The sequence below is a fragment of the Zeus faber genome (genome assembly GCF_960531495.2).
Source record: "Zeus faber genome assembly, chromosome: 21".
NCBI classification, from domain to species: domain Eukaryota; kingdom Metazoa; phylum Chordata; class Actinopteri; order Zeiformes; family Zeidae; genus Zeus; species Zeus faber.
In genome coordinates, this window is record NC_137208.1 from 9,220,957 (window position 1) to 9,234,626 (window position 13,670).

The window sequence follows — 13,670 nt, forward strand, 5'->3', positions numbered from 1 at the left end:
CAAAACGTGCAAGACTCACAGATAAAAGACTGTTTCCGATACTTAAGGCAAAAACACTTCTTATATATATATATACTGTAGGTATGTATATATATATATATATATATATATAGACAGTATATATATACACACTGTATATATATACTGTATGTATGTATATATAGATATATATACATTGTATATATACTGTATGTATGTATATATATGTATATATATGTATATACATACTGTATATATATATATATATAAACTGCATGTGTGTATGTATATATATATATATATATATATATATATATATATATATATAAATATACACATACATATATTGGAATCCGTACATCTATCAAAAAATGTCTTTCCATTTCAGAATGTTCTGGTAAACACATGTGGTGACCTACAAAGTGTACTAGAGCTAAATGTGCGGAATGACAAAGTCCAAGCGATGTAAATACAAAAAAGGGACTATTGCAACTCGCCAACAGTCTCTCCAGTTTTTTGACTGCCTGTTAAATCTGGATGTTTAAAGTGGTCTGTGGGCCGGGAGTGTTGAACAAAAAAAAAAAGAAAAAAAAAAGAAAAACACTTTTGAAATAAAGAGAAAGAGTGCCCAGTAGAAAAGTGCAAACGCGCCTGTGTGTGTGTGTGTGTGTGTGTGTGTGTGTGTGTGTGTGTGTGTGTGTGTGTGTGCGTGTGTGTTTGTTTCTCCCACTTTCTAGCCCTTGCCACGGCCACGACCACGGACCTTCGGCACCTATAGCTGGGACACCTTCCGGGGCAGGGGCCGGGGTCTGGGCACCCTGGGGTCGGCGCCAGAGGAGTCCAGCTTCATGCTGCCCGTGCGGAGCTGGTGGGGTTTGGGCGGCAGGGCGGGGGGATCCATCTGCGGCGGCGGGATGGACAGGCTGTGCGGCAGCGGCACGGGCCGCCGCGGGTTGTTCCTCTCGTAGACGCTGTAGGGCGGCGGGGTCTTGTTCTCCCGGCGGACGGGCTCGTCGGAGCCGCTGGACACCGAGTTGGGCAGGGTGGAGGCGGCGGGGGGCAGCGGGTGAGCCGGGTGGACGGCGTCGCCCGAGGGGAACTCGGTGCCCGACGCCTCGGAGACGCTGCAGCGGCTGAGCGACGAGATGCCGCTGCTGTAGCTGCCCGACAGGACGGGCGAGTTGGAGACCAGGCCGGCGGACTGGCACTCGGTGGGCGACGGGGTGAAGGGAGGCACCGTGCTCTGGAGGAGGGAGGAGACGGAAAGAAACACGGGTGAGAAAACTCCAGGTTCGGGGACCTTGATGTGGTGGTGCTAATATGTCCTTTGTGCACTTTTGATAGTGACTGATAGATGTCGGGGTGTGGAAGTCAGAAGAGAAGGACCGGGCGCAGACCAAAGCGGCGGAGGCAAGAGGCACCTCCACACGTTGACAGGAAATCACGTGACCTCGGCAGTGGGAGCCGGTCCTCTTCTTGTAGTTTTTTCGCAGGGAAGTAGCACACGGATTCAAAGAAATGTATACAAAGTTTATTTATTGGAATTTTTTTATACTTTGTTTTTTTTTATCAATTGACTCTCTTAAAGGCTTTATACAATATTTGAAATTGAGAAGTTTGCAATGAGTCCCGATTAAAAAAATTGTAAAGCCAACTATTTTAAACATTTTATGTAATTTTTGAATCAATGTTGTTGCTTGTTAGAACCAGTCAACGAGCAACAGGTAAAACCCCCATCCCCACACACACACACACACACAGGAGAGGAGCCCTTGTCGTGAAACGTTTACCCTCGGCTCCGGGCTTGTTCCACCTTGCCCACCCTCTACAAAAAAACTGGTACTTTTCAACCCTACCGCCTGTGTGTCTAATTCCTTATAAACAAACAAGGCAGAGAGAAAGAGGGATGCTGCTGTTGCTGCTGTCAGGTAGAACAATGAAACCGAGGAAAAGGTTCTGTCTGAGTCTGGCGGGGAGCGCGGGGAGTCCCCCCTCTGGGCTTATCTGGGGACGGGGGCTACGCGTGCTCATTTGAGATTGTGCTCACAATTGGAATGAGGAAGCTCGTGACGTCCAAAGAATAGACATTGTTATCCAGATCCCATGCTGACGAAAAGGTTATCTTGCAACGCCTACACATGTATTTTTAAATCCGTGCGCTACGTCGCAGGGAAAAAAAGCTGCTGAGGCCACGTGATTTCCCGTCAACCTGCGGAGGAGCCTCCTCGTCTGCATCTAGGTACTCTTGAGTCGGAAGACTGAAGTATAAGGATTGCCTCAGAATTTTGATTCCAACACTTGATTGAACTATGAAAATCGTTATTATACTATTCAAAAGTAACATTCCGCCACCCGCCTCCCTTCCCTCTCTCTACAACAAATTGGTGTCTGAAACCCCCTTGTCTGTGTCTCTGCCAACGCGGTGTGGTCGTCGAAACTGCCACGATCGCCTTTCATATCCGACCTTCTGCCAAGTACGAAGGAACGATGCACGCGCTCGTAACCGTGCACTGGGACGGAGCGATTCGATACACAAATCCCCATTGCTCATCAAAGTGTTTCCCCCCCCCCCCCCGAGCGATTACACGAGGCGTCCATCAAGACGAGCTCACGTAGACGATGCCCCTAGTCGGACACGGCGAAACGAACGGACCCCGCACCCTCGATCGGCCAGGCAGCGCCGCCTCCGAGGCCGCGGGAGACGAGCCCAGATCCCGCTCCGTCAACGGGACCGTCAGCGGTGGGAGCTTGAAGCGTTCGGCGTTCAATTACCGGGTTTGTTAGTGCAACCAGCAGCTAAATAATAGCAGTGGGCGTCCGGCAGATGTAAACAAGTGACCTGGTTTGTCAGGGACGTACAACAAGCACTAAATGTCTCCCCCGAACACCTCTGAAATATAACAATGCAGCGCTGTCAACAGCAGCACATTGTGTTTTCTGCAGCCTTTCTACTTTCCAGGAGATTGTAGCTCTGGTAATGGGCCTCTGGCTGCACTACTGAGTGTGTGCATGCGTGTGTGTGTGTGTGTGTGTGTGTGTGTGTGTGTGTGTGTGTGTGTGTGTGTGTGTGTGTGTGTATGTCAGGTAATGGGCCCTGTTGGAGGTCTATAGAGGGCTTGTCCCTGGCTGTGCTGTGATGGGCAGCTTAGTGGGTCGCTCCAGGCCTTTACAATTGGCAAAGCGCTCTCTCTCTCTCTCTGTCTCTGTATCTCTCTCTCTCTCTGCCTCCGTCTGTCTCTCTCTCATGATTGACAGAGCATGCTGAGTGCTGTGCTGTCACTCAGACATCGGTGTTAAAAGGCGTTCTTTCGTGCTCGGTTTTTTTTTGTGTTTTGTTCCTTTCTTCGGACCCACCCCCCCCACACACACACACACAACACACACACACAATTACAATCGCGCCTGTGGTCGTTTCTGTCACATCTGTGAAATCTTGCCGCCAAGCAGCCATCTCAGGGCTTTCCTTTAACTCAAAAATGGATTCAATGTACAATAAAAAGCCTTTTGTTCAGTCACCCTCTCCGCAACCGTCCCTGAAACATGACTCTCGCTATTAAACCGCGAGAGCTCATTAATGGTTAACCTTGAGTTCGGCAACAACACGACTGAAGCCCATTCAGCCGCAGATTAATTATTTAGAAAATAAATGTTTGAGGCCAGCTTCACTGGCTCTAATTCGGGAGCGATTGCAGAGTTTACCGTGTTGCGACATCTATGTTTTTGACAATATGGGGAATGTACCAAGTGGGGGTCAAGAAGGCCGCTATATTCTATCGGAATTTTTAATTGACCTAACCTGAAAATGGTTTGGTCCGACAGGTTTTTGGCAGGTTTTTCATGGAAAAAAGACGTTTTTGTTCCGGGCCCTGTGATTGGCTGCTGGTACCACTGGTCAGGTATCCACCATAATCCCATTTACATACTATATCTTAAATTATGTATAAAATATTATGAAAATGCTATTTACCAAATGTAGTTATAGATCTTTCGAGGATTTCAGGTCTGTAACAATGTATACTGTATTAACGGTGCATTTTGTAACTTGCCAAAATGTTTATTATTGGAATAAATGCGTTAGAACAAAATGCCTTGAATTATTACATGTTCATCATAAAATGATGTAACCCCCGCAATAGGTCATAACCTCCACATGATGTAATACAGTAGTTTGTTACAAGAAGTTTTTGTTATTATATGACACGTTTCCAAAATACTTACTAGTTACTTTACATATTATATCATAATAAAACAAACAAGCATAATAAAGCTCAACATTAGACAAATTAAAATAAAATGTTGCTTCTATAGGGTTGCTGACGCTTGCTGTTGAATTGTATTTTGCTAAGACTGTTGGATGAATTCTTTATTTATTCTTTTTGTTTCACCAACTTTGTTTTACTCCCGCCACCTCCTCTGTGGGGAGTAAATAGTGCCCTGGTTATGTTATTTAAATATTTTTTAAAGTTTTCTTTGATCAGCCCAAACCACCCACATTGTTTTCTTCCTTCCTCTAACCACTTTGAAAACACATCCATTAGTTACCAGCGTGAAGCCTGATTGACAAGGTAAATTCCACCAGAGCATAAAATCAAAGACTTCAATCAATTTATTATTATGATTTTGAGTTTCCAGCTTTTGGCAGCTTTGACTGTATACAACTGGGGCTCCCAATTTAGTTTAATGGAAAGGTCCCCTTGGCCAACTAAGCGAAAAAAATTATTTGCCTATAATAAGCTGCTGGCTGTGTGTTTTATTTACCATCAATAAAGTCAGTATATAGTGATTATCAGTAGTATCAAGAGTGTATACATATTCAAAAAAATAAAAATATTAATATTCTTAATATTATTTTCGAAAAATATACATAGATATAGATATAAAGTATAGACAGAGAAAAAAAAAAGTAAAAAAATAAAATAAAATAAATGGCCCCCCCTGCAGGATGAGGCCACAGACCCCAATTAGGAAACCCCTGGTCTATATAAAGAATTTGAATTTGCTTCCAGAGTTTATCCATAGCTTCTTTGTCTACTCATCCATGGTATAGTGCATTCGTATGCTACACTAATCCAAAATGTACGCTGCTCTCCAGCCAATCCCCTTTGGGTCGTCCACGCAGTAATAACGTCCAGAGTAGTGGACGTTATTACAGTGTAATATAGTGCTAGAAGCCATGTTGACACGGTGCAGCAGAGAGACCTTGGGCTGTTTAGTGCGGCTGTAAAAACCAAGCAGAGCGAAGGCCTCAGGCTGCCAAGGATAGAGAGAGAGAGAGAGAGAGAGAGAGAGAGGGAGATGGAGGGAGGGAGGGAGCGAGGGAAGGACGGAGAGAAACTAATAAAGGAAGAGAGATAGAAAGACGTTAAGGCAGAAAGAACAATTGAGAGAGATTGAAAGAACCAGTGAAAGGAAGCGGGGAGGAAATAACCGAAGGAAAGATAGAGAGAACACTCGAAAGACAGAGATTAAAACAACTACTGATAGAAAGAAAATGCAGAGACTGAGGGAACGAAGGACTGAAAAAAAGGAGGCAAAAGGATCGGAAGGACTACACCGGGGAAAAGAAAGAACTACGGAAAGAAAGGGATTGATGAAGACATTAAGATAGAAAGTATAGTCAGTAAATAAGTAAATAATGAGAAAAGGGGAAGATTAAAAAAGAAATAGCGAGAGAGAAACCGCGAGTACGGAAAGAAACAAGGGGGAAAGAAGGAAAGGAGGAACTAATGATTGATTAAACTACTCAAAGAAAGAAATAAACGGAAAGACCGAAATAAAGAAGTACTGAACGAAAGAAAGATTTAAAGAACTACGGAGAAACAAAGAAGCACCGCAAGAAGGAAGAGAGAGAGATGGAAGAAATAAAACGATAAGGGCAGGTGGGAAGACGTTGGGATGGAAGGAGCAATTGAAAGGAAGAAAAATAATGAGAGAGGGAAGGGAAGGGGAGATTGAAAGAAAGAACCACTGAAAGAAAGATGCCAAGAAAGAAAGAGAGAATGAAAGAAAGAAAGAAAGAAAGAGAGAACGAGAGAAAGAAAGAAAGAGAGAATGAAAGAAAGAAAGAAAGAAAGAAAGAATGAAAGAAAGAGAGAATGAAAGAAAGAAAGAGAGAATGAAAAAGAAAGAAAGAAAGACCGAAAGAAAGACAGAAAGAAAGAAAGAAAGAAAGAAAGATGGAAAGCACCACTGTCAGAAGGAGCTTGACAGAAAGAACGAGAGGAGGATTGAAAGAAAGAAACCAACAGACATTAAGATGGGAAGAGCGATGGAAAGAAAAGGAGAAAACAAAGACAGAAGGGACCAGGCGTTGACAAACTGTCCAAACAGAGGACGGGCGTCCTGTCAGACGGAGCGACTGACTGAACTGCAGAGAGAGAGGGGGAGGGAGGGAGGGAGAGACCGAGAGAGAGAGAGAGAGAGAGGGAGGGAGGGAGGGAGAGGGAGAGAGGTGATTGACGGGAACAGCACCAACCTTCTGCGGAGATCTGGACGAGGGGACGGGAGACTGCGACCTCATGTTCTTCACCGAGGAGCCTCCTGACAGCCAGGGAGGAAAGGAGGGAGGAGAGACAGAGAGAGAGAGAGAGAGAGAGAGAGAGAGAGAGGGAGGAAAAGAGGGCAAATTCAAATTAGGGAAAAAGCATGAGTCACAAGCCGTGCGCGCACACACACACACACACACACACACACACACACACACACACACACACACACACACACACACACACACACACACACACACACACACACAGCTTAAGGCAGAGACGAATGGAGTCATGGCCGATGTTTTGGTCTTCCGTGTCCTTCTCGTCTTCCATGTCCGCCGGGCCCTTCAGGTCCTTCTGGTCTTCCATGTCCTCCAGGTCCCTTCAGGTCCCTCCATGTTCTCCAGGTCCATCAGGCCCTCCTGGTCCCGTCAGGTCCTTCAGGTTCTCCAGGCTCCTCCGGGTCCCATCAGGTCCCTCCAGGTCCCTCCAGGTTCTCCAGGTCCATCAGGCCCTCCTGGTCCCTTCAGGTCCCATCAGGTCCTCCTGGTCCCTCCAGGTCCCTCCAGGTTCTCCAGGTCCATCAGGCCCTCCTGGTCCCTTCAGGTCCCATCAGGTCCTCCTGGTCCCTCCAGGTCCCTCCAGGTTCTCCAGGTCCATCAGGTCCTCCAGGTCCCTCCAGGTCCCTCCAGGTTCTCCAGGTCCCTTCAGGTCCCTCCAGGTCCCTCCAGGTCCCTCCAGGTTCTCCAGGTCCCTTCAGGTCCCTTCAGGTCCCTCCAGGTCCATCAGGCCCTCCTGGTCCCTTCAGGTCCCATCAGGTCCTCCTGGTCCCTCCAGGTCCCTCCAGGTTCTCCAGGTCCCTTCAGGTCCACCGGGTCCCTCCAGGTCCATCAGGCCCTCCTGGTCCCTCCAGGTCCCTCCTGGTCCCTCCAGTTCAGCCCTGAGCTGCTTCTACATCCAGCAGCTGTTTTCGCCCCACAAAAAAAAAGCCCCCGGCAGCGCACTATGTCGGACAATGCACGGGGGAATAAAGTCGCTCTGTAGCATCCGTAAATAAATGAATAACTAACACGGGAGTTTTGGGTCGATGGCGGAAGAAAAACAACAACAACAAACCCCCCCCCCCCCCCCCCCAAAACATCTTGTTGAGATGTTCTAAAAAAAAATCTTAGATTTCTCAAGGGATGCGGGGAGAGAAAATCAACTTGAGAGCGAAACTTCAACGGGACCCACTTCCCACCTTTTTTGAAAAGCCCGGAGAGATTTGCAGACCCTCTCTCTCTCTCTCTCTCTCTCTCTCTCTCTTTTTTTTTAAAGGGATCTGACCGAAATGTCGCGCACCGGAACGCGGCGGTATTTGAAGCGGGTTAGTGGCGGCTGCGGCGGCGGCGGCGGCACCACCACGTCGAAAAGGGGGTGGATGTTGAATGGGGGGCGGGGGAAACAAGCCCGGAAAGCGGAAATAGAGAGAGGGAAGCGGAAGGAGCTGCTAAAAAGTCGGGAGCGGGGAGCGTTAGTGAGCGTCCGGCGGCGATGGAGAGGCTCCGTCCCGAGCGTCCGGTTTACCTGAGTACGGTGGCCTAGGAGGGACTGGGGGGCAGAGCAACCTGCCGACCGTGTCGGAGAAGAGCGGCGACGTGCCCTCTTTGGCGCTGTCTAGACTCCAGCTACTGGGGGTGGGCCGTACTTGGAAGTGAAAGGGAAAGTTACGACAAAAAGTGAAAAGGAAAATAAAAATGAAACACCACATGTCGACGGGTCACAGAGGACAACACGGCGGAAACAGCGGGATCACAGGCGCTTGTATGAGGATGGAAGGTACGATGCTGACGCATGGATGGACGGCAAAGGCATTATATGGCCAACAACTCTAAGGCGTATGAGCTATCAAAGTGGAATTCCGTGACATATTTGCGTCTTTTCTAGCCGGCGCTTTAGCTATTCAAAGTATTTGCATTACGCAGGGGCTCTTCTATGTGCTGTTGCCATTGCTGGTGGCGGGGTCCGCCACCAGCTGCATGAATTTGATAAAAGAGAAGCGTAGCTCTTTGTGATCGTATGGATGCACTTTCACAAAGAAAAAAACAAAATAACAAAAACCTTAACAATGAAAAGAAATCCCCACCGCCTCAAGGGACCGTCTACAGAAATCACATGGATTACCACTTTAATGTACTCCTCCTGATTTGGTGATAGCGGCTCATTTCAAATGAAATGAGATCATTTAGCGAGGGCAAGATTGCTAAGACGTCCATGTGACGCCCGCCGAGAGTATGTGCACACATTCATCAGCACAGGTTTATTTTCAAGAATGCTTTTTTTATTTTTATTTATTTTTTTCATGTGCGTGAGGGGCCCAAGGAGTTGGATCTTGTTTTATTTTTTATTTTTCGGAAGTTTAACCATCTCAGGCTCCTTGTGAAATCGAACACCCATCTCTGTCGCCATCGAGATGAGGAGACACTGCCAGGGGAAATTTAGGAGAGTCTCACTTCCTATTTACAGTCGGATGTGAGAATTTCACTTGCAAAGAAAAGTGTGTGTGCGTGTGCGTGTGCGTATGTGTGTGTGTGTGTGTGTGTGTGTGTGTGTGGACATGTCAGCGCGTCGCTGTGAATCACATGGAAGGCAATGCGTCCAAACACCTCCCTGTTTAGTTTGAGGCGTCACATCCACATCTATAATCACTCCACCGGATGAGGGTGATTCACGCGTGCGTGTTATTTTCAGGGATGCAGAATTCAGCTTAAAACACCATTTTGTGTGAAAAAAAAAAAAAAAAAAAAAAAAAATATATATATATATATATATATATATAAAAAAAGTAAAAAAATAAAAATAAAAATTAACCCTCACCTCTTCCCCACAGTCCCTGCACTTTAATCAAACGGGTTTTTTTTTTTTGGGAACCCAAAGGCTGATTTCAAAGTGTGCCGCTCCACAGTGGAACACATCCAATCGAGATAAGAGTTGAGATGGTGATTTTCTTCAAAGGCAAAGTAAAAGGTAGTAATGTCAATGTTGCTGACTTTCCATTATGTCCGGCTTCATTCATCCTCACTCAGCGTTTGCTAAAAGTCCAAGTTAAATTAAAATGCATAAAATAATATCTAAATATATATATTTATTTATATATTCTCTGCTGTGTAGTCATTTTGGTCAAAACCTGCATCACCAAAAAAACCCGAAATTGACTTTCATTTGATCTTTCTGTCACAAAAACGTATTTTAATTGAAATATATTATTATAGACATTCCAAGTGATGAGATTTCACTTGTACTTTAGATTAAACAAAGTAAAACCTACCTACTGAGGCTTTAAACTGTCAGGAAGTTGTAAAGATTGTTGAAATCTGCTCATAAGGAACAAGATAAATAAGTGAAATAAGAAATAGCGATCGTATAGAAAGTTGTCCTACAGTATGAAATGAAAAGTGATTCGCAATAACTTGAACTCAGTTTTGATTCAATATTATTTACATTGACAGTGAAACGATTACTGACTTAAAAAAACAAAACCAAACTACTTTGGCCGAAAAAACTAAGACCAAAATCAGTCTTTCTTCTCTAACCAAACTCCTACGGCGGCCGCAGCTTGAAGGGGTAGAGGGTGGGGATGTTTCGACAAAATTGGACCGGGCTGCGCTAAAGTTAAGGGTATAAGAAAAGCAATTTGGCCGTAAGTAGGTATTTCTCCGCTCATTATGCGGCCGGGGTCAGCCCTCCGTCTCGATTCGCCACCGTGTTTTTTCCACGGGAAAAATGCTAAAATATGCGCTCGGTGTATTCCACGGCAGGTGGAATGACAACGAGCGCTGGGAAGGAGCTCGGCTAATGGATCTGCTTCACACGGAGAAATGTCAGGGGCGTCCATCAGCGCTGCAGGAAGCTCCACCGCCGCTTTATTACCAGATGGAGGGACGAGACCGGATGCTTGGGGAGTTGAGACCACATGATCTGGGTGTGGGGGTAAAGTTGTGTATTTCTGCATGTAGTGTGTGCACATGCCGGTGTGTGTATGTATGTGTGTGTGTGTGTGTGTGTGTGTGTGTGTGTTAGCCCATTTCCCGAGTGTGTTTGTCGGCATCAGCCTGTCTGCATGCCTTTGTGTGTGTATGTGCTGTATGTGTGTGAGAAAGCATTTCTGAGTGTGTACAGTATGTGTGTGCATGTGTGTACATTTTTGTGTACTTGCTGGTTGTGTGTGTGTCTTCTGAGGAGAATAAAGTTTCTGAAGCAGCTGGGCGATGACACAGCCGCCTCAGAAGGACAGTCTACGGTCGACCCATCACACACACACACACACACACACACACACACACACACACACACACACACACACACACACACACACACACACACACACACACACACACACACACACACACACACACACACACACACACACACACACACACACACACACACACACACAGGGATTCTTTGGACAGAAACCCGGCGCCACGGTCCCATGGGTGTTCATGGCGCTCGGTGCAGAGCCCTGGGGGACGGGCATGTGGGCCAGTGAATAATACTTTGCTGCACTGCTCTACTCGCTCTACTTCTAGGACCATTGTTTGGACTTTGTGCAGTAATTACTCAGGGGGAAGTTCCTGGTTAATCTGGAGATGAAGATGAAACGCTCCGTTCAACCGCGGGGACCGTTTTCGCTTTGGCCACAACAAAGGGTGATCATTTGAACAATAATAAAAAAACCAAACACCAACAATAGCAATGCCAACAATGAGAGGAATAAGCATAGTTAAAGTTGGATGCAGGCTTGAACAGGTACAGCGGGCGGCCACCAAATATCAACCGCCCATTCCCGGGAACGAGTAGGGACTCTCACACAGGATTAAAACACAACATTTCATAGACCCATGTCAAAGTCACACAGGGTCTTTTGCGTTTTTTTTGTTTTTTTTTAAGCTATCGATGTCAAACGTGGTACGGTCCCTGAGAGAGCTGTCCTTGTTGGTTCTACCCAGTTCCCAGGTCCTACGTTGACGATGACTTGTGATTAGATATTGCATGAAATAAGAATTTCATTGGCTCATCTCGTCTCAGACATTCGTTACCCGGTCCCTCAGCCTTTTGGGAACTTTGTTCAGGCATGTAAATGGAACATGCATAACCAAAATATATTTGCTGTGTTTTGGACTTCATGGGAAAAAAAATCAATAAAAAAAAAATCCAATTCCAAGATGGCGGAACATTTGCCAGATTCCTTCGGCATGTAAAATGACACCTATATACCAAGTTTCCAGTCTCTAGGTCGAATAGGACCGAGGCTGAGATTCTCAAGTTTGACTGTTGGTTATCCACTGTATAGCACAGAATTGGTACCGATTCTTTTCGGACCCCTTGCCAAATGAGACAAAAAATATTTGCCAATCCAAGCCTGAGATAGCGAAGCTGCGAATACCTCATAATAAGCCATAATATATCAGGTGGTGTATATTTCTTACACTTGACCTTATTCGTACAGTCACCCTAGAAGCCATTTTGTTGAAACGGCGCCTTTGCAGCGTCAGCACCGCCGCTGAAGGCTTCACAGAGTGTTTGATGATGCAGTCCGCGGGGCCAGCAGAGGAGGGAGAAGCCCGGGACACACTGGAGGTGCTTAGCGAGGTCTTTACCTTTATCTGGCGCTGAGAGGTTGGGGTCGCTCCTCGGCAGAGTCGCATCGCCTATCTGATGAGAAGAAGCTCTCTGCATATAGAACAAGGAGGATAAATTACTCAAGCGCCCCACGGCGGGAAAGCGTTTTTTGCCTCCGCCGATGGAGAGAACGAGATATGATATATTAAGAGGACCTGAAATTTGCACTGGAGTGGAGCCTGCCGGAAGCCGCCTTTGCACCGAATCCCACAACGGATACGACTATTGGTCGAAAGTCAATATGGGGACTCGACGGTAATGTTTATTAGGACCTCAATCTCCTTACCCTAATCCTAAAGAACTCTACTAATGTTACTTATTCCCATAGAAGGTGTGGCTGCCTGTGACTGTGATGTACATTTGGGTTGATACCACGGCATAATGTGATTACTTTATATACGGTGAGCCATCGACTCAGCGGCAGTGGCTTCCGGTCCTTGTCCTTTGTCGGATTCAGTGTGGAGGCGGCTTTACTGACATGGAAGGTTAAATGTGTGAGTCTTCTTTGGGTATTTGTGTGTATGTGTGTGTGTGTGTGTGTGTGTTAACCTGTGCTGGGTCCATGGGGTTTGGGAAGATGGCGCTGACCGGTCGGTCCCGGGGAGACAGACAGGTGTTTTCTCTGGAATGCTTGTGTTTGTCCGCCATCTGGGGGGAACCTGGGGGCGAGGGGTGGGGGGGCAGAATTGTTTAATACACCGGCGCACACACACACGCACGCACACACACACACACACACAGATAAAGAGCATGGACACACACACAGACACTCACACACAAACATACAAGCAGTCAGGTGGGATAACACATACCACACACACACACAAACACATACCACACACACATAACACAATTGACAAATGGAGAGATGTGCCTGAATGCCAATGCCTGCACACAAAAAAACATGCTGACATAGAGAGAGACACACACACTCGCGCTCGCGCACACACACACACACACACACACACACACACACACACACACACACACACACACACACACACACACACACACACACACACACACACACACACACACACACACACACACACACACACGGCCAAATAGCAGAAAAAGGTGTTACACTATTACCCGCAAACACTGGCAATCAAGAAAGGCCAATCTCTTTTTCTCCCTGCGAGCTCTGCCACCATTCTTTCTGCCTGGCTGGCTTCAGAACATGATAAATGGCCCGGTCTCATCACCACCCAGAGTCCCTTTATACCAGCCCCCATATGTTGGACTGGACAATCACACCGCCGGTGCCAGGAAGACAGAGGGACGGCCACGGGACGAGCCAAACCCCGACACGGGGAATGGATGTAGGGACATGGATGTACATCCAAGCACACACACAAAACAATCCCCACGCGCCCGCGCGCACACACACACACACACACACACACACACACACACACACACACACACACACACACACACACACACACACACACACACACACACACACACACACACACACACACACACACACACACACACACACACACACACACACCGTTTCTCTGTAAACACACCCCCTAT

At 46.6% G+C, this 13,670-nt stretch overlaps 1 protein-coding gene across 4 annotated transcripts in view; it reads right to left on the reverse strand.

The window, feature by feature from the left end:
* Nucleotides 1-751: 751 nt before the first annotated feature.
* dock4b (dedicator of cytokinesis 4b) overlaps nucleotides 752-13,670 on the reverse strand; it is a gene marked incomplete at both ends in the record, with an annotated part of 164,024 nt that continues 151,105 nt past the window's right edge. For 2 of the 4 annotated variants that reach the window (XM_080022376.1, XM_080022378.1), the window contains 5 exons: nucleotides 752-1,222; nucleotides 6,455-6,516; nucleotides 8,034-8,153; nucleotides 12,107-12,179; nucleotides 12,678-12,787. In XM_080022376.1, the coding sequence (XP_079878502.1) occupies nucleotides 752-1,222; nucleotides 6,455-6,516; nucleotides 8,034-8,153; nucleotides 12,107-12,179; nucleotides 12,678-12,787 (836 nt within the window). Of the gene's footprint in view, nucleotides 1,223-6,454; nucleotides 6,520-8,033; nucleotides 8,154-12,106; nucleotides 12,180-12,677; nucleotides 12,788-13,670 lie in introns of all 4 variants that reach the window. The other 2 variants (XM_080022375.1, XM_080022377.1) reach the window with 1 other exon arrangement.